We start from the raw sequence: 22,426 nt of genomic DNA, 5'->3' as shown, positions 1-22,426 counted from the left end.
AAACACACATGCTGCAAATACTCATCAATCAACACAACCTTCTCAAAGCACACACAGATGATACACAGTGTTACACCTCCCACTCTCCAGGCACACACACACATTTTCTCCTGTTCTCTTAACCTTGGAAGTATCCTTCAATAACACGTGTAATTCCATCATAGCAGACAACAGTGCAGAGAGTCCTTTGAATTCTTTAAAAAAATTCACTAATCACTCACTCCCTTTCTTCTGCCACGAGTTGAAAAGCAATCTTCAGCTTCTCCTCTCTTCAACCTTCCTATTCACCTCTTAATCACTCCCCCTCTCTTTCCACAAAACTTCTCTCCTTGACTTTCTTTACATAGCGCCTCTCTCATTCGTGAGCATTTCCATGGAGACTGGAGTATTTGTTCCGTGTCTTGTGTGGGCACTGTGGCACGGCAATGAACGCTTATGTTGTTTTCCCTCTCACCGTAAATTGCTCTTGATAAAAGCCTCATCTAAATTCCTGCGATGTAACTTTTATAAACATGTGGGGGTTTTATTTATCCAACCCGACTCACCAGGCACTGGCACTGCTGGCAGTTCTCCACCCATGTGTCGCCGCTGCCGTAGGTGAGCAGGCCGTTCTGGTGCAGGCACTGGCTGCTCAGGCGAGGGTCACACTCGGGACAGCAGAACAGGTCGGCGTTGGGGTTGTCGCAGTCGCAGACCATCCTGCGGCACATCACTTGGCCAGCCTGAGCGAGGAGCACAAAAACACACATCACCTGAGCGCACATATGCACGCATGCAAAGACAAGGCCATTTGTGTGATGGGATCATTAAACATGCATGTTGATAATAAATATTGTAATAAAGGCTGTGTAGCCTAGCAACCGTTTTGAAGCTGTATTTTATGGCTATGCAGTCTCAGCTCGTACTGCGGGTAAGACACAATGGATAAAAATATATTTTATGAATACTTAAGCTCAGTGGTTCTTCAGGAGTTCCTGTTCATCAGTGTGCTGTTTGAAGAATTGCGACTTGGCTGTCTGGTTGTCTCAGTGATTTAAGGTGCCTTCCACAAACAAGAACTGCTGTGGCTCTGAATTCAACTCATTACCTTTGTCACATACTTCTCTCCTACTCACATCTGCTGCTGCCACTTCAATGAGTAACTGTCTGAACCATAAAAGAAATAAATGTATAATGTCTTTTTCCAGAAACATGAAAATGATTAGTTAATTCATCAATTAGTCGACTGACATTCTGGTTAATTAATCGGCAACTATTTTGATAATTGACTAGCTGTTCACTGTTTAAAAAAATCTTTTGTTCCAGCTTCTCAAATGTTAATATCTGCTGATGTGCTCCTCATATATCAGTCATATTTATATTCTTGCATGTTCTCCCTGTGTAAGCATGGGTTTTGTCTGGGTGCACCAGCTTCCTCTCACAGTCCAAAGACATGCAGGTTAAGATAATTGGTGACTCTAAATAGGCCGTACATGTGAATGTGAGCATGAATGGATGTCCATCTCTAGCCTATCTGTTAGCCCTGTGATAGTCTGGCAACCTGTCTAGGTTGTATCCCACCTCTCGCCCAAGGTCAGCAGGGATAGGCTCCAGGACCCAGCTGAAACTCTCAAACTCTATAATAGTCAAAATATGTATTGAACAGCCAAATCTGATTTGACTGACACAATTCTGAGTAGTAAAGTAAGTAGAAGATGAACTGATATCCAAAAGGCATGAAGTTAAAGATGACACATTTCTTCACTATTATAAGCAAGATTACTTTTTAATCTTACTATATAATGATGAAAACTCAATCCATGTGAAATTTGGCACAGTGGTAGAGGGTCATGGGAGGATGCAAATGAAGCAATATTACATCAATTGGCCAAAGGAGGGCGCTATAGCAACCGACTGAAATTGCAAACTTTGAATGGGCATATCTCATGCCCCGTATGTCGCACAGACATGAAACTTAGCACAGAGATGCCTCTCCTCATGAGGAACAAATTTGCCTCAAGAACCCATAACTTCTGGTTATACAAATTTTCCGCCATTTTGAATTTTTTGAAAAACACTTAAAATCGATCTCTTCCTAGGAAGTTTGACCGAAACTCGGTGAACATAATCTAGGGACCAATATCTAAAGTTCCCTCTTGGCAAAAGTTGGAAAACTTACTAAAACTGAGCTTCTATAAGGCAATGAATATTGTGGAGGGCGTGGCTCATCACATAAAGGTGTATAACATCTCAAGGGTTTCACCGATCACCACGCAACTTTGTAGGCATATGACCACACATAATCTGAGGGGACCCCTCCATTATTGACCCCATCAAACAAAATGGGGGCGCTAGAGAGCTAATTTCTTATCTAGGCCTAACCGCCATATGGATTTTTACTAAACTTGGTAGATATGTAGAACAGGACGCCTCAAGGTGACTGGAGAAATTTAACTCTAATTTGCAACTGGGTGGCGCTATAACAACAGAACAGTGCTTAAAAATGGCTAAAATGTGACCGATCGCTGTGGCTCCCCCTGTGGCCCAATGTTTTTTGTTTGTTTGTTTGTTTGTTTTCTACTTTTTGGTATGGCTAAGTCATGGTATGGTATGCTGTACATAATCACGGAAACTGTCAGTGTGTCATTCTGTCAGTCCCACGTTTTTCTACTCACTGACGTGGTCAGTCTATGCGAAACTGCACATAGGCATTGAGGATTGGCATAGGTAGAAGGTGACAAAGCTACCAATGGGTATGGACTAGTCTATCATTTGTTTTCAGAAGGGACTTCTACGCACTCAAAAAGGGAAAAATTCGAAGGTGTTGTTATTTACAGGTTACTATGCAATGGTTTTACTGGTCCGACTACTATCTATCTACTACTGGTAGATATGTAGAACAGGACGCCTCAAGGTGACTGGAGAAATTTAACTCTAATTGGCAACTGGGTGGCGCTATAACAACAGAAAAATGAACGAAGGCCGGATTCCAACCCCCACCGCCGCAACAAGGGCTAGCCGCACCTTTCCCATGTGAACTACCAGTGCGCCCCCTCATATAAACACTTTAGCTATCTGCCTTTCAACGTACTACCTCAACTACTAATGTACAGTTTTAGCCCACTAACTATCCCACTGTTGGCAATGGTACTACTGTACTTTCAATAAAGCAATCGTACTATCAAATTCACAAAAACTCTGTCTGAATACATTGCTCTTCTTAATGGGTTCAGTTGACTATTTAATCTGCAATTTCCTATGACCTGTATCCCAAACACAAACCATGTGAAACTGTACGTGGGCAACTGTGCACTCAATGGGTATGGACTAGTTTACTTTTAAACTGAATCCATTCTTCCCTCTACCTGTGAAATGTTCCCCGTGCCACTGGCTGCAACACAAGCCCAAAGCATGATTGATCCACCTCTGTGTTTAACAGTTGGACAGGTGTTCTTTTCATGAAACTGCATCCTTTGCCCATTGCATCCAAAAAGTTCTATTTTAACAGTCCACAGGGCTTGTTAAGATGTTCCTTTGCAAACACCTGAGGCTGAATTTTGTGTTGAGGACACAGGAAAGGTTTTGTTCTGATGACTCCTCCATGAAGGTCATATTTGTACAGGTGTCGCTGCACAGTTTAACAGTGCACCACCACTCCAGAGTCTGCTAAATCTTTCTGCAGGTAACAGAGTTGTTTAATTCGCCTCTTTTGCAACCCTACAAGCAGCTCTCTACAGTTCCTGTTAACTGCCATTTCTTATTGACATTACAAGCTGAGGAAACAGTGACCTGGAAACACTTTGCAATCTTCTTATATTCTTCTCCTGCTTCGTAGGCATCAGTTATTTTAGTTTTCAGAGTGCTAGGCAGCTGTTTAGAGGAGCCCATGGCTGCTGATTGACAGGACAAGGTTTCAGGAGTCAGAGTATTTATAAAGCTTTGAAATTTGCATCATCTGGCCTTTCCTAACGATGACTGGGAACAAGCCAGAGCCCTAACAAGCTCATCATGGTCTCAGACTGTGGTAGAAGTTGTCCGAGAGCTCAAATGTCTTGGGGTGCCCAAAATTTTGCATGGTGTTCCTTTACTTTTTTCACTCCCAAATTGTACATAACAAAAAATATTTACTGATCTTGCTTAAAATGTTGAAAATCATCCTGAGGGTTGCCCAAAGTTTTGCATGCCACTGTAAATATACTTTCATATACTGTTATTGGTATTAGTCATAAGTCTGTTCTTATTATAGTTGTTTTTGTTACTGTTGTTATTGCTGTGCTACCCTTTACTTCGCATGGACCCCAGGAAGAATAGCTGTTGGTTCAGCTGCAGCTAATGGGGTTTCTAATAAATGAAATGAAATGAAATTCCAACTAGTCGAGGCAGATGGCCGCCCACCTTGAGCCTGATTCTCTTCAAGGTTTCTGCCTCTTAAAAGGAGGTTTTGTCTCACCACTGTGGGTAAGTGATTGCTCATTGGGGAATAGTTGGATCTCTGTAAATTCAATTAAAGGGTATGGTGCCAGGCCTGCTCTATATGGAAAGTGTTCTGACATGATTTGGTGCTATATAAATGAAATTTACTCAACCTGACCTTTCTTAGTCTAATATGATATTAAAGATATCATTAAGACTTTTGAATATGTCAACTTGGGGTTTGAAGATTTAAGAAAATAAAAAATGTAATGGCTATGTTTTTTTTCGTTTTCTGCCATTTTATGTACCAAACAATTAATAAATGAATCAAGAAAAAAAATAGATAGGTTAATCCATTCTTTAACTTGGAGCAAAATAGAATATTTAAACACACAAACACGCTGTTTTTAAAGTCACATGCATTGAAATTTTTAGATCTGATCAAATTTAAAGCTGCAATAATCATGTTTTTAGCGAGAAACAAGTCACTACTGGGTAGGGGGTTATAATTTAAGAGGAGAATATAATCTTAAAAAACAACGTGTTCGTATAACTAAGAGGAGTCTGTGTAGTTCAGTATATGGGGTGGAAAAAATACACAAAAAATATATTTTTGGCAGATATATAGATGAGGTGAGGTTGTGTTAGGGAAGTGCATATTTATTTTGTAACACTGGGTGGTACTTGGACTGTGAATAAACTAGGATTAGTATTTATTTATTTAATTGGGTGGTAAATAGACTGGGGATAGTTGTAAATTAGTTGTAAGTAAATTTGGAAATTTTGATATAACATATGAGTTAAAAGAAAAAATTTAGGAAAGGACTCCATTTTGGATGCTGCTATTTTTGTCCTGTCTGTTTTTTATTGTGTTTTTTTTTTTGTTACATACAGTTGAAACCAGAAGTTTACATACACTATATAAAAAGGCACATAACCTTTTTTTTCTCACCGTCTAACATTAAATCAGACTAAACTTTTCCTGTTTTTGGTCAATTAGGATTACCAAAATTATTTCTATTTGCTAAATACCAGAATAATGAGACAGATCATTTTTTAGACAATTTTTTATTACTTTCTTGAGAGTCAGAAGTTTACATACACTAAGATTAGTATGCCTTTAAACAATTTGGGAAAGCCCACATGATGATGTCATGTCTTTGGAAGCCTCTGATAGGTTTATTGACAACATGTGGGTTAATTAGAGGCACACCTGTGGATGTATTTTAAGGCACACCTGAAACACACTGCTTCTTTGTGTAACATCATGGGAAAATCAAAAGAAATCAGCCAAGACATCAGGAAGAGAATTGTGGACTTGCACAAGTCTGGTTCATCCTTGGGTGCAATTTCCAGATGCCTGAAGGTGCCACGTTCATCTGTTCAAACAATTATACGCAAGTATAAACACCATGGGAATGTCCAGCCATCATACCGCTCAGGAAGGAGACGGGTTCTGTGTCCCAGAGATGAACGTGCTTTGGTCCGAAATGTGCACATCAACCCAAGAACAAAAGCAAAAGACCTTGTGAAGATGCTGGCTGAAGCTGGTAAGAGTGTGTCATTATCAACAGTGAAACGAGTCCTGTACCGACATGGGCTGAAAGGCCACTCTCCCAGGAAGAAGCCATTACTCCAAAAGAAACATAAAAAAGCCAGATTACAGTTTGCAAATGCACACAGGGACAAAGACCTTAATTTTTGGAGACATGTCCTGTGGTCTGACGAAACTAAAATTGAACTTTTTGGCCATAATGACAATCGTTACATTCGGAGGAAGAAGGGGGAAGCTTGCAAGCCTAAGAACACCATCCCAACTGTGAAACATGGGGGTGGCAGCATCATGTTGTGGGGTTGTTTTGCTGCAGGAGGGACTGGTGCACTTCACAAAATAGATGGCATCATGAGGAAAGAACATTATGTGGACATACTGAAGCAACATCTCAAGACATCAGCCAGGAAGTTAAAGCTTGGGCGCAAATGGGTTTTCCAAATGGACAATGACCCTAAGCATACTGCCAAACTGGTTAGAAAGTGGCTTAAGGATAGCAAAGTCAGTGTTTTGGAGTGGCCATCACAAAGCCCTGATCTCAATCCTATTGAAAATTTATGGGCAGAGCTGAAAAGGCATGTGCGAGCAAGGCGGCCTACAAACTTGGTTCAGTTACACCAGTTCTGCCAGGAGGAATGGGCCAAAATTCCTGCAAACTATTGTGAGAAGCTTGTGGAAGCATATCCAAAACGTTTGACCCAAGTCATACAGTTTAAAGGCAATGCTACCAAATACTAATGAAATGTATGTAAACTTCTGACTCTCAAGAAAGTAATAAAAAATTGTCTAAAAAATGATCTGTCTTATTATTCTGGTATTTAGCAAATAGAAATAATTTTGGTAATCCTAATTGACCAAAAAACAGGAAAAGTTTAATCTGATTTAATGTTAGACGGTGAGAAAAAAAGGTTATGTGCCTTTTTATATGGTGTATGTAAACTTCTGGTTTCAACTGTATCTGCTTCTGGTGCCATTTTAGGTTGTTTTGAATGTGATTCTGTATTTTTTTTCTTTATTTCCAGCATTTGTATGCCTTTATTAGGTCATTAAAGAAGAGATACGACAGTAAATGAGAGGAGAGAGATGAACAACGACATGTAAAAGCTGGACACGAACCAAGGATGTTGCTGTTCATAGTCGCTCTACACCATCAAGGTGCTCCCAATCTTTAGATTCTCATTGCCAATTTTAATCATGATGATGATGTCATCACTGTATAATTCTAATCCTGTGACATACTTTGTGTCATCTATATTTTTGTATATTAATTATACAGTTTTTGCTGCTTAATGCTGTTTTTTAAATCACAGAGAGACTGGTGAAATAAAAATATACATATATATTTAAATAATTGAGTTATAATTTAACAACCTATATTCGGGCAAAATATATCAAAATAAGTATTAATGAATACAAAAATTTACCTAATGCATGACAAATAAAAATTTACATTTGCGCCTGCAGCTTCTTCGGTGCCCAAATATTAATTTCAGTCATGCATAGTTTTTCTTTATTGTGGCCTCATTTAGGATTCTGGACCAGTCCAATGCCCAGGAGCTGCAGCAATACCTTGAGTTTCTGTAAACTGAATTTTCCCACCAATTACATAAAAACACTTTAATTTTGTAAATGTTTTAGAAATTAGCGTCCCTCCAGACAGATGCACTCATGCACTAAACCCCACCCATCTGCTGCTCCGAGCAGACTCAAACAATGAACTGTTTGCATATTGCACGACCTCAGTCTGGACACATCCCAGTCTTTGTCACTTCTGTGATGTTTGACCTTGGTTCCCCCCCAGTTAGTCGCAGCTCTCTGTCTAATATCCAGCTGTGTCCATGTAACTCCAAAACAATAACATGTTTACTCCACTGCTCCTTCAATCGCTCAATGCAACTAATTTTGACAGGCAGCTCTTCAATCTCTCAAATCAATTATTATGACTCATTTAATTATGGAGCCATTTCTGCCCTGGTCCTTTGTAATCAAATGAATAATTTGCTGCTTGATCATTCACTACCGACACTAATCCACTATAATCACCTTCCACTACTGCCAGACACTTGGCATTAGGTTGAGTGAAACGCTGAAATGCAAAGTATGACTGGTCCGTGACCTGATAATCACGGAGAGAAAATGTGTTTGGGATGATGGAATGAGTTTTCAGGACCAACTGTTCCCAGATGCCTTGTCACCGTGGTGTCAATCAAAGCAATGACATCAAAAGCCTGAGTCATTCTGTTAGACCTTTAAAAATCACTACTTAAGGCTCATGCATCTTAATGAAATTGCTCATCACAACAGCATCAATGTCAACAGCACCGTAACATCAAGGATTACTGTACCAGTGTTTCCCAGCTGCACTCGTTTTTTTGCTCCTGTCTGTGCCTACACATTATCCTACACATTTTCCTGTTCGTTTAAAAAAGGAGAACGGGTGTAGAGGGGGACAGTCTTTCATTTTGAGCAGAATTTGATTAATCTTGTGGAAATGAATCACATCACTGCATTCCAATATTTCCAAAAATTACTTGGCCCTAAGGGGTCACCAGCTACATTACTAGCCTCTGCAGTAGCTTGCTGCTCAACTAAAAACAATGTGCAAGACAAGCAAGCCTGACGACGCTTAAATGAAGTTTAAATACCATGAAGTTTTAAGTTAGTCCAGAGCTGAGTTTTTAGTGTAGGGTTTTTTTGTTTGGCTACTTGGGAGCTGCACAAACAAGCAATAAACACAACAATGACATATTATTGATAGTATCACCCTGCTTTTACCTCTGTTTTGGTCTCCACCAACTCCTGATGGAAATATCTACTCCTCAGCTGCTAAACGCTCCATGAATTTAAAGGTGGGGTCTGCGATTCTGAGGAAAGATTTTGGATATTTGATCGCAACATTCAAACAACTACAGCCCTGTCGTCAGTGCTCCTTCAGAAGCTCCAGTAATATCTCTGATGTTACTTATGTTTCACACTATTATCATGGTGTAGCTCCGTTCTTCATGGGAGAGGATGCTGAAGTGGGAGAAAAGCTGGGAAAGTGTTGTGTGGCTCGTTTCCTATTTACAGAGTCAGGGCTGTGTATGAACACTGATATCTTTTTTCAGTGCACACACAGAACAGACTGATCGCAGACCATGATGAGATATTCACTGAATCTGTATTGGATTAGAATCGCAGACTCCGCCTTTAACCTGTCAGTCACTAAGTTTGTCTGCTGTTTGGTGCTAACAAGGTAGAGTACAGTCAGCACTTAGACAAACTAAGTCAAGACAAAAGTCAAAACAATAAGCTAAAAGTGAGGGTTCGTCTTTGACTTCCACCAGTGATACCGTTTACAAAAGTAGCCGACAATTCCTGTATAGCATATCTTTTACTTATGTCATGTATGTAAGTATTAACCCAAATCTTAATCTTTTCCTGAACTAACTTCCTAAATGTAAGTGGTTTTGGTGCCGTGAGCCCAGTTCAAAACAAAGATTCGCGTCGAGAAGAGTTGAAACAGGCAGCTACTTGCAATGCAGCGTTCTGCAGCGTTCTAAAAACCTGCCGGTTCACACCAACTCAACTTGATGAGACGGTATATCATCTCTATGCAACAACTCTCTGTACTCAGCTTTTCAGGCTTAGTTTGTGGCTGAATATAATTTGTAGCTTCTTAAATATGAATGAGGTTAGTGATAGTGAGATACTGGAAAAACAGAAACCAAATGAGCATCAGATGGACTGTATTCATAATGAATACGCCACAATAATATAAGTCAGCAGCGCCAATTGGTCAGTCAATGAGAATGTGTGTGTGGGGGGAACATAAGCATATACAGCGAGCAGCAGCAGCGACGCTCCATCCGACACCGGCACACCGTGAGGACAGAAACAGAGTGCTCGGCTGGGACGGAGCACCTGCCACAGCAAGCGAAAACGCAGTCTGCAGTCATTTTGACTTGACCAGCGGACTTCACTACAAGCTGATTGGCTGTTGAAACAGGTGACGAGCTTTAGATTCCAAAACCAGCCGCCAACAATTTGACCAGTGGAGCTGCAAGTGACACAGTCAGCCGGCTTTAGTCGAGCACAGACGACCAGTTCACACCGCTGCAACGATCTAAAACAGTTTCATCTCGTCGCAAATCCTCTGTCTGAACTGGGCTTTAAATTAAACTGTGACCTCTTCACAACATTGGATATGCACCCTCTGGCTTACTGGTAGGTGCATATTGCCCTGTGCGAAGTATTATAATGGTGAAGACAACAAATAACAGCCATTTAATGAGCTGATAACATTTGAAAGTGGCAAATTTGTGCATCAGAGTTACTAAATTTAAACTCAAGAATATCCCGTAAATGTTACCATCAATGTCACAAATGTTGATGTCATTGGATCATGGCACTATAACAAAGGTGGCACGGCAATGGTGCTTTATCTATTGTCATGTCTAATTTAAAAGAAAAAACAACTTTAACTCTACTTCCTTTGCACCACTGTGCTTCAATATGTTTTCAAAATATCCCTGACTGGTTCACGGGGAGCGGTATGATTTCAGGACAAACAAAGGTGACGTTTGTTGTTGATTGGCACCATGGGGGATGTCATCATTCATAGGCAATAACAAGTTTACAGTTGCTTTGTTTTTCTTTGTTTAGACATTCAGATAGCGGAGGGAGAATAAACAAAGAACAGAAAATCCAATCATAGACCAGTTGGGTGCACACGCAGTAACAGAGGGGGGGGGGGGGCATCATTACTCAACTATCTATGGCACTGAGCACATATCCTCTGTTTCTATCTGCCTCTCTATCTTTCCTTATCTTATCCATCTAACAACTTGTCTATCTGTGTCTCTTTGATCCAATCTGTCCATTCTGCTTTGGCTTGTCTGTGTCAGTCTCTGCTCCCTCTGTTTCTTACCTGGCAGGAGCACACGGAGCACCTATCGCTGTCCAGCACCCAGATCTGCCCACTGTGCTTGACCTTGTTGTCATGGATACAGTCACCGGTGCAGTTGTGCCCGTGGGGGCACCGGCAGTCGTAGCCTCCGTCCAGGTTGAAGCACACTGTATCGTTGGCACAGGTGTTCCTCCCCGTCTTGCATTCATTAATATCTGCAGGGAGCAGAAAAAAGATGACATCATACATATGCTCAGTGCAGGTAACAGTTTATGCATGGCTTTTGGAAAAAGGGATTTCTTTAATTACAAGCCCACAATACTTGTTTTAGTAGCATGGTGACAAGGTAAAGGAGCACGCCCTGTCACAGAACGGTTCAAAGAGCAATGTGTAGTAATGAACACCCACATCTTTTCCCTCTTAAGACTACGACCTGCTCTCTGCACCTGTGAGCTGCGGCTCAGATGTAGCCGTAAAATGCAGCACTACAACATTTTTCAGATCTCGTGAGAAACACACAGTACACAACTGTAATGTAACCCAGAAACCTACTTTTGGCAAAATTATAACTTTGCTTTGTGAAACCCGGACAGGTTTGGCTTTTTGAGAGTGCCTTTAATGTGTTTCTTTCTTCCCTCTGCCTCTCCCGACTCAAACTGACAGCCAAGATGGGGTCAACGAGTCGAGCGGCGGTAGCTCTATTGTTACAGGCAATGCTTCGATGTTGCTGTAGATTGAGGGTTTCCATTTTGACAGCTGACACTTCTCCTGACAGGCTGTATCAAAGAGAATATTCCAGAAAATGAACAGGCTGCAAAAAGCAAACCGACGTTTTCGGGAGGAAAACACACTGATAATGACATACCTATCCAATCACACCATTACTTACAGGAGCGGAACGACACATCTTACGAAACAAAAGTTGAGTCAGTTTCTCATGGCGGGTGACTCATATATTTCAACAAAATTGTACTTAATGAAAAGTCACTATTTTTAGTGCTTACTCATATAACTCGTACCCCTCAATCCTGAAACTAGAAATCAAAAAGACCTTTAAATCCATGATGGGACTGATATGGAAAATCAGGGACCATTCAAAGGAAAATGAATGGGGTGTTTTTCATTAATTTGTGGAGCTTTAAGGTGGAGGAATGGTTTCCTTGCAACACTAAGAGGTTTAAAAAACAGGATTTAACCTCACTGGAGTGCAAGAACTCTAAAATATGCAGTAAAAGAGTGTATTGATAAAACATGTGCCACTTCCTGTTGAGCAGACTTTGTGTCCAAGTGGCATCACAACCTCAAAAGTTCAAATTCACATTTAGAAATGTACGTTTTTAGACTATGACTAAAACAATGGGCAGATAAGGGCCGATCCATAATTAAAGATCTTTACAGCAATGAACGATTTGTAATCTTTTGCCCATCTCAGTCTTCCTCTTGGTCACTTCTTTTGTTACCTCCGACAGCTCCTACCTAATTTGGACACACTGCCCACACAACACGACTTTTATGACCTCATGACTAGAGCTCCCACACACAAGCATTTGATCTCCCGTTTTGTTCGTCTCTTTACTTTGGCAACCTCTTCTCTCCATATTAAAGAGGCTTGGTCGAAGGATACAGGTGAAGCGATTTCAGATGAATTATAGGCGAGAGGGTTACAAAGGATTAAAACATGTTCCATTAATGCTCGACTTCAACTTATTCAGTCATCCATTGCTTGCATTTCTCCAAGGCCAAATTGAACAGAATATACCCTTCTGTGTCTGCTGCATGTGACAAGCGTAAATTGAGCGTGGGGACCTTAGGTCACCTTTTCTGGTCTTGCCCCAAACTCAGGACTTTCTGGGCAGACATTATTCAACTGTATAGTAACATATATAGCAGACATTTAGACCCCGACTGTCTCGCTGTGATACTGGGCTGTTCTAATTATTCTTTGACTCTTTCCCCTGCTTTACAGCAAGCTCTTACGTTTGGTTTTAGTCATAGGAAAAAGGGTTATTCTGCGAGAATGGAAATCAGCTTCCCCTCCTTGCTCTACAAAATGGCTAAATGTTCTTTATCTTAAAGAAATCCGGTACACTCTGTCGAACTCTCTCATCAAGTTCTTAAAATCTGGGGAACACTTTATTGAACATATAAAAAGCACAAAGAGTTAAGCTGACTAAGCACAGTGGACTGCTTCTTTGCACTAGACTGTACACTGTGCTTTGATCTGCCAGGACATTATGTCTCTGTTGGACCTTCCCTGACCACCCATGGTCTTTACCCCATGGATGCTTTCAACCTTTAACCTTCCTGTGGACAACCTATCCATAATACAACCTGGCATGTATTTGTACTTTCTGTCCTTTAGCTGGCAGTGTGTTTTCCTTTATATTATTAGTATTATTTCTTTATTTTTTATTATTTTGTTTTAGTCATCTTTTTTTCTGCCCTTTATTTCTTATGTCCATGTTTGTGTATTGTTAAAATGTTAAAAGCCCCTTTTTTCTCCATGACTACGACAAGACGTTTACAAGCTACAGACTATGACAAAATATATGTTTTGTTTTTGTCGACGAGAGAGACGAGATTAAAATGTTAGTGGTGAGCTATTGGATGTTCAAAATGAGATGAGAGGAGGACAGAATGATACGTTTTTTATGAAACATATCAGCAAAATGTTTAAAACGAGGAAGCCCAGAACAGAATAGCCATCTTTGCAATTATTTTCTGATGCCGTCCAGTAAATAGTCTGTGCCAGGATATTTTGCTAGCCTGCAAAACAATCACACCGGAGCCGTGTCAGCTGTTAGCGCAAGTTGCGAGCACTAATTTAGCAGTAAATAAGCAGCTGTGTGGGGATGATGAAGCTGTTTAATGGAATTGTGGAGTTTGTCTGTTGCTGCAGTGGCTGTTAGCAGCTATCATTAGGAGGCTCAGTTATGTGAGTGTAGCTGCTGTACGTAAACAGTCTGAACTTAGAGGAATTTTCTCTGACAGAGTACAAGTAGTTTGTCTGGTTTTCTCAAATTAGTTAATTTAGGTTCTCAAAGTTTAAGATTTTGAGCTTTTTAAATGATCATCAGTAAGTTTGTGCTCGGAAATAATAATAATTTTTAATGGCCGATATCATTTATAGTATATAGTATATATATTTTATAGTTCTATGTGGGACTTTATTCCCTGGCTGCACTTGAAAAGTGTAAGAACAGCATTAAAGCTACTATTATGGGGAGAAACTGACTGAAGTCTTGTAAAATCAGCTGTTCCCTGGGACAAAGTCACATTTCTATATTGCCAGAAAAATGTGGGGATAATTTCTTTCTGAGAAAATGATATCTGAGGTTTGGTGAAAATTGAGATGGAAAGTTTGTTGTGCATTTATGACTGGAGTGCAGTGAGTGCCTGCCCCTCCCGGTATTGAAATAATAATGAGTTAGTGGTCGTTCAGATTATCAGAAATTAATTTCACACACTTTGCTAGTGGCTTGCTACTTAATTCTAGCGATATTATACTGACCATGCTTGATATAGCAAAAGCAACCTTATTATGGCCCTAATAAAGAAGTAAAGCTCTCCTACATTAGTTCACTTTCATTTAAATCACACAAATAATCTAAAGAACACATTACCTTGTATTTGCATGTGGGGTACTCAAAAGCCTTACAGCCGTACTCATGTGACCAGTGGAGGTTACAGCTATCTGCCACTATCGGAGCCCCATTCCGCCATTAATGATAGTTTATATAAAGTCCTATCGGCAGTGATTAATCAGCCAAACCAACCTCTGATTTCAACACTTGATACAACCTTTTACCTTGATTCCATCTTGTGATACCTGTGTTAGCCTCATTAGTTTAGTTTAAAGAGAGAAAACCTTTTGACTTAAAGTAATACAAGTAAAAGTTGGCTAAAATGTAATGACTTCTTGTCGACTAAAACTGGACTAACACATTTTGAGTTGAACTATGAAGCATAAAAATGTCCAAAACGTGACTGGATCTAATAAGCATTTTTCATCTAGTGACTAAGACCAAAATAGCTGCCAAAATTAACACTGCATGAAAGATTCATGAAATGTCTGTTGTTTTCATTTCATGTCCAAAAATCCACACATGCCTGAATGTGATTTTTTTTCTAACACATCAGATGTTGTTTTACACGTGATAAATCACAAGTGACAAATTTTTTGATTCAGCTGCATTCCTACAATGGAAATAAATATATTACTTCTTTTTATACATATGTGTAAATAAAGTGAAGGTGGACCACTCACCTACACATGACTCCCCACTGGCAGAAAACAAGCCGTTGTCATGGTAGCCATCACGGCACTCGCAGTGGTACCAGCCGGGCAAGTTGACACAAGTGGATTTACTATCACACTCGACGAAGCCGTCCGCACACTCATCAATATCTGAGGAGATGTGAAGGAACAAGAAGACATCCACATACAGTGTGAGTGTCATGTCAGTTTCAAAGTACGCTCTTTACAGAGAATGGACTATTGAACCCGATTCTTGCCTGGTGGGCATTTTTTAACATTGACTGATTTATAATTGATAAAACAACGTGTCTAGCTTCTGGGTGAATCTAGTCCGTAGGCTTTATTGATCAAGCGTAGTTGCACAGCCAGAGAAGGACATCTGTATCAATAAAAGATAGCAGGGAATGAATGATTCTAATATAACAAGTCTATTCTTAGAAGCCAGGGATTTAACAGGCTTGCATTTTGAAATGCCAGTAAACATCCTACACAGTGTAATCCTCCAACACATGCTGGCAAACAAATAGATTCTGAGGTGTGTATGCATACTTTTGTTGAACTTCGCCTGGACATCAGGACTTTCTATGAGGTGACGTGCGAAGAGGCTCAGCAAAAGGCTTTAACACACCTTCTAACACATCTCGTGGGTGGCTGTCAATAGATGGAGCTGATGTTTGTTTTCACAGAGCTCCACTTAGAAATATCCTTGACTCTGCCTCCTCCTTCAGCTCTTGTCTTTAATAAAAGACTTTGATTACATGCTCTGACGTTCTCCTCTCTGTATTTTTTCCCTCCTGTTTCCTCTACTCAGCTCTTTTCATCTGCGTTTCCTTGTCTCTCGTTTTCCCTCTCTTACTCCTCGTTTCTGTTTACAACAGGCCAACATTCAACCCTTTTATTTCAACAAGCGACCCTGCAACTTTCCAGCAGACGTCAACCAAGAACAAATCTAATATAATTTTCAACAATGAGCATAATACACAGGGAGAGACGGACCGCTCTGATATTTCAGCTAACATTTAATTAAACTAAGGGCCAGGCCCGCATGAGAGAGGAAATAAAGCCTGTTATTACACAGTGGGGCTAAATATGTTGGGCCCAGACATGCACCGTGATTAAATGTGTCTGTATAGTCAGTGATGGCTTTTTTATGATTGTGCATGATGCATGATGCTCTGCTCTCATTATGAAAATGGCAGTGTGCCGTGTGTGACCTTCTCCACAACTGCCTGCAACAGTATCCCCCATAGAGTGACAGGCAGACGGGCTCACGGTCCCCCACCGCCAAGGCAGTAATGGGATTAAGATCTATTGGCTAATGAGCCCTCAGCCTTTTAATAGAATTTCTGCAGCAGATTAACCGTTGATGAAATGTCCCACAGATTAGGGCCTTATCTATTCAAAAATGACCCACGTTTGTCTGAGTAGCAGGTTTGCAAAAAAAAAAAAAAAAAAAAAAAGCTTTAGCATATTTCTTTTTCCCTGTTTTAAATCATGGTTCCTGCAGCTGAAGGCAAGTTAGATTTCAGACTTTTAAAGACTTTTTAAAAGCTACTCAAAATGAAATTTTTTCTGCTCCAAAACAAATGGACAAGGTGCCTCTAGCCCAGCACCTGCTAAGAGATTTGTGCCAGGAGTCGAATTATCCGCAGAGGTCTCTTCCTCTCCAGAACAAACAGACCCTGTGGTTTAAACCATTAAAAACACTGACTAAAGCAGTTTCAGGCTAAAAATCTGTTTTTTTTTTCTCTCAACACTCTCATCAACTGCTAACAAAGTCCAACACTACAACACAAATGGCCCTGTCTAAATCCAGTGTTTGGTTCGTCCATTTTGGGCTACTGTAGAAACATGACAGAGCAACATGGCGGACTGCATATAGGAGAACCTGCTCCCTATGCACACATAACAGCTCATTCTAAGGTAACAAAAACACAAACTTACATATAATATTCACTTTCTGTTAATACATCCCCCTAAATCCTACACACCGGACCTTTAAGACCAATTTTGGTATCCAAAATTGCCAAAATGTTTACAGAAACATGATACTTGACTTTTTTCTTGTGGCGGAGACGAGGGTAGAACAGAACTGGGAAATACCTGACATTTTTTGGCAAGTTTTCTAGGCGATTTTGTATGTCTCGGTCTGCATGTGGAATTTTACTGCTTTGATTCCCATCATGACAGCTTTGAAAAAATTTTGCATACTGGTTTCAGCCATGCTGCAAAATCTTGGTTAGTCAATTTTCGTTGAACTTGACAACTAAAATTCCACTATTATTCTGAATATGACAGTACTCTGAATTTGATGTGGGTCATGTAAACAGCATATTACATTTGGATATTTCAAAACAGGCATTTTCCAGATTTATGATTTTCCAACTAAGACATGTGGAATATGCTGGTGTTTGTGGATTCTAATAGCATTTTTTGGACATTTAGAATATGCATCTCAACTGGGGTTTGTACTGCCATTTAAAGGAGAAACACTCCTACTTCTTTTTTTTTTTAAAGATATTTTTTTGGGCATTTTTAAACCTTTAATTGATAGGACAGATGAGTGTGAAAGGGGGAGAGAGAGAGGGAGTGACATGCAGCAAAGGGCCACAGGCTGGAGTCGAACCCGGGCTGCTGCGGCAACAGTCATGTACATGGGGCACCTGCTCTACCACTAAGCCACTGACGCCCCGAAACACTCCTACTTCAAAACAGTATGAAAGACTTGGATATCAACGGGTTTTTGGATTTGCGCAAATATTGTAATGCCAACATTTTCAAGAAGGTGGTTAAAGGAATGAAAGATGGAGGCTTTGTTCGCACAGTGCAACAAGTTGGACACTGACGGAAAAATGTGAAAAAATCCTATTTTGATCCACAAGTGGCTCCAGCTGTTCTACTTTTCCATATTTTGACGTGATAAACAACATGAGTTAGGGCACGTTAATTGTACAGCAGCATGTAAACAGGAATATTAGTGGAATATTCAGTATCATCAGAGATTGAAACAGCTTAGCAAGAATATGGTCTTTTTCAGAATAAGGGCAAAAACTTTATATTTTGTGCATGTAAACATAGTCAGTGACAGCTAGCAAGCAGACAGAGGATCTTCTGCTCTGAGCATCCTGGCTGGAAACAAAATATGAGTGTGTGACGTTAATGAAAGAGGCATTTGGTAAATTCTATTTTAAAAAATTGAGGTTCCTGAACAGAAAATCCCGCAAACGTTTCGGTCCTCCTGGACCTTCGTCAGGAGGTCAACACTCCTAATGAAGGTCTAGAAGGACCGAAACGTTACTAGTGTTACTAATAAATTTAGTTTAATAACTTAATAATACGTTTTTCAAAGCTGGCATGATGGGAAAAACTTGCCAACAAATGCTAGGTCTTACCCAGTTCTGTTCTACCTTCATCTCTGCCACAAGACAAAAAAGGCATGTATTATGTTTTAATAAGCCTTTGGGCAAAACTGTCCCTAATGTTTTTTCTTTTTTTTTTAATCATAAAATTGCCCCAGTGTGTGTGATTTTCTGTCCAAAGACTCAAGTAAGTTTCCAACACACCTGCATCTGAGACAGCTGGATGTGTGAATATCCCTCTTCAATCCAAGAAATGGATGTTACCAATTAATTTGACATTTACGTTGTAACTTCAGAAAAAAAGCGATCAATAAAATAATCAATAAAATCCTACTTCACGTCTTATCATTTTTTAAGGCTTTTGAAAGACGTATTTAAGACATTTTAATACAAATTAAGGCCTTATTATTTAGATGAATGAATTCAATGCCTTTAAAGACTCTTTAAGGAGCCACAGGAACCCTGTCCACACTGGCCAGGTTCAAACAGCTCATCTCTTTCGATGTGGCAGACTTTAAAGCCAAAGCTTACATTTCTCTAATCACATCAGGCTGGTGGAGCAGAGCACCTCATTTTCTCCCTTTAGAACAGCAGTCCTGGGTTAAAAGGACACTGCTTTAAAATCATGAGTCTACAGCAAATACTATAACTAGCCTATCTTTGAAAATTAATATAAATTCTCCCCACTCCTGAAGAGAAATATCCAATGCTCTTTGTTGCCTGTGAATTTCAGTGTGATAAAAGCGCTGGGAGCTTTTAAAGGGAAAAGCTTCATGAGGTGTATCGCCAGTATAGAAAAAAAAAAAAAATCATCCTCTTCTCCCCAACAAGGCTGTATGAAATTGTTCAAAGTACCACCGAGCAGTCAGATACTATTTATAACAGACACTGATGATGAAGTTAGTCTAAAAATATGCAAATGGGTTATTTTCAGCCAGATTCATTCACGTGTTTTAAAAACTTGTCTGTCTGGCTGTAACAACAGAGGGTTACACCCTCAACAGAAGATTCATTGTTTTCTCTTTAATCTGAGCCAAACCTGTCAGCTACAATTACGCCCCATCGCTTCCCAGCCTGCTGTCAAATCAACTTTTAAAGTGCCGCCGCATTTCAGGATACTGAAACCCACTGTAGTCGCACCTTGGACTTGACAAGACTGAATGTGTGAGGTACAGCGAGGATACGACACGCTTGCAAAAGTCTCTCCTTCTCTTTTATCATCTCACGTAAATGGTAATGGAAGATCATTGTAATTAAACCATCAACGGTGACAATCAGACAAGGGCGCCGCCTGAAAGCTCCGAGTCTACTGTATCATGAGGCTTTAGTGGAATCATAGATGTGGATGGCGCAGTACTTTCTCTTGTTAAATCATGTCATGTTTTTCCACTCTCTGCTCTGGAAAAATAAAAGCCTGCACAAACAAAATAAAATCTGGCTTTCCGTCTCTATCTCCTGGAGAGGTCAAGGCCATGGAAGAACAGTTATTTTGGAGTTACCGGGCTGAGTGAAAGATGTGAAAACTGACAGAGAAAAACCTACACAGGAGGAGGATGAGGATGGTTTGGATGAGGAGGAGGAGGAGAGGAGTAGGAGGAAGAAGCAGGAAGAGAAGGAGGTGATGGAGGAGGATTAAGCGAAGGAGGAGACGGAGAGACGATGAGACAGACTGCAGTCATTCTACTCGTTATCCTGAGTGGCAGCCTGGAAACAAGGGCTCTATTAAGGCAGCTCTCTGAGGACAAAGTGAGGAACAAGCGGACGATTTTTTTCCTCCGCACCCTCCTGGGCTTGTTATGCCACTCTGCCATGACCACCCCCATCCTTTCTTTCTTCATCCTCTGCCTTCACCTTTCCATGTGCTCTGTTTTTCACTCCGCCTGCCTATCTCTGTCTCAAAGCTGAGGTAAAAAACATAGGTGCCCTCATCATCACCTTCCCCCTTCCCTGCAGTTTGCTCTCTCTTTGAGCAAACCAAAAGGCAGAGTTTAGAGTTTAGTCTTGCCCTGCCCTCTCCTCTTCATCCCTCGCTTTCATTGTCCCTGCTCTCTTTACTCCATCCTCGCTTCCTATTCTGATCCCGGACAGGTACAGTTCTTTGTTCTTACGCCGTCTTTCTTTCCTTGCTTCCACCGCTTTCACTTCCCTTCCCCATGTCTTTTCTCTTCCTTGACTGACAGATAGCTCTGGGGGTTGGGGGTGCAGCTCTGCTGTGTTGCATCACTGTTACTGCTACCACACGTACATCTCCTGTACAGTAACCTAATTCAAACTGATTTCCATTCCCACAGAGGTCCACCTGCTAATGCTGATAGGCTCCAGGAGGAATTATTCAAGAGACAACTCTGGATCTCGACTGAACCATCCCTTCTGCTCCCAAGTCAGATGCCATCTGACCATAAATGGATTTTAAAATGACCTGAATTTGTCATGTCCGATCACGTTAACAATGACGGCTGAGAAAAAGGCTGCAGAACCTTTAAGTCGATAACAGTGTGCGCAAAGCTTTTTATCGGCATGTACGTGACACGGCGATAAGGTAAGAAATGGATTTCTGAACCCTGCTCTTTTATGTACAGTAAAGTGTAATTGAGTGATTGTCGCTGGTCCTCAGTCTTCATTAAGAGAGAGAGCGAACTCAAGTAATCAATCAATCACCATGAAACCCGAGGCAAATTGAGTTACACACTGGGTTCCTGAAGATGAAACAGACACTGAAACGCAAATCCATATCTGCAAGCACTTGAGTGGGAGAGTGGATGAGTAATCATGGCAAATTGGAAACAAGCCTTGTGAACAATCGGGAGCTGCAGGCGCATACACAATGCAATCACTCTGTATCACTTACCTATGGCTGTAAAATTCCTCCACCCTTTAAAGTGCAACCAAAATCCCAATTTGTAATCTGATTTTTGCGGTCAAAAAACATGGACATTTCAGAACGATTGCTTTATTTTTGAAAGCAAGAAAAAAGAAGAAGGATGATGTGCTTGATTGACAAACTTGTGATGGTAACTGCTACCTGTAGCTTGTAAACCACCTTGTTAGGCAGCGGCATTTGGAGCAGCAACAGCACCTCTTCTTGCTGCCGAGCAGAGTGGAGCATTTAGCCGCTAAAGAGCCAGGTATCTATCTCACAGAGAGAAGCTGAGCTCCCAAACATCAGTCAACAGTTTGAAAAATGCACTGCTAACATCATTTTGCTGGCTAATTAGCTGTAGCACACTGAAGTGCAACTGTGGCCCTGTTTACACTGATGTGAGCATGTGTCTAGGATGACTGGATCGCAAGTGGGCAGCTCTAAATACAAAAGTGAATGCATCCAAAGCATCCTCAGCGCATTTTGAAATCTGATCAGAGGTGGTCTGGTCTCCTATGCCTAGGCAGAGGTGCATACTCATTTGTGCACCAACTGTGTTATTTCAACATGAGAAAAACAAGAAAAAGCTACAGCACCAAAAGAGAAAGAAGAAGGAGAAGAAGCCACAGCAACAGGCAAAATGGATTCTTGTGGATGGAGTAAACAAAACACGCTGTCTGATTTCCCTTTGGGCTGTGGAGTCAGAAGAATAGAGCCTGGATGAATCATATCACAACCTGGCAATTTGTGAGGACATTTTGGAAAAGACAACAACCCATTTGGTCTTTGTAAACTGAAATGATGTGCGTGTATATTTGCACACAGAGTGGGGAAGTGAGATTCGATCACAAGTGGTCGCTCGAGACATGTGGAAATGCATCCCAGTGCCTGGTGCGAACAGAAAGACTTACAGGTGTCCACAAAAAACAAGATCCAGACTCTATGCCTTCAGATGAAATTACCTTATGTGTTTATTCTTTGAGAATAGGTAAACTAACAGACCAAAATGGATCGACTCTAGGTCTTCCTCAGGGTCTGTGAGGATCTTAGAGATGTCCACTTGTAATCGGATGATGTTAGCAGTGCACTTGAAACTGTTGATAGCTGTGTGGTAGCT

General features: G+C 40.7%; 1 protein-coding gene across 1 annotated transcript in view; it reads right to left on the bottom strand.

The window, feature by feature from the left end:
• The window catches only part of nell2a (neural EGFL like 2a), a 130,306-nt gene that overhangs the window by 8,416 nt on the left and 99,464 nt on the right, over nucleotides 1-22,426 (bottom strand). Inside the window, exons 16-18 of the mRNA XM_033635465.2 lie at nucleotides 15,100-15,240; nucleotides 10,854-11,047; nucleotides 546-722 (exon numbers count right to left, since the gene is read on the bottom strand). Coding sequence (XP_033491356.1) covers nucleotides 546-722; nucleotides 10,854-11,047; nucleotides 15,100-15,240 — 512 coding nt within the window. The remainder of the gene's footprint in view (nucleotides 1-545; nucleotides 723-10,853; nucleotides 11,048-15,099; nucleotides 15,241-22,426) is intronic.

Source organism: Epinephelus lanceolatus, chromosome 5, assembly GCF_041903045.1.
Source record: "Epinephelus lanceolatus isolate andai-2023 chromosome 5, ASM4190304v1, whole genome shotgun sequence".
NCBI classification, from domain to species: domain Eukaryota; kingdom Metazoa; phylum Chordata; class Actinopteri; order Perciformes; family Serranidae; genus Epinephelus; species Epinephelus lanceolatus.
The sequence above is the reverse complement of the archived record's forward strand: the minus strand, read 5'-3'. Positions and strand labels throughout refer to the sequence as shown.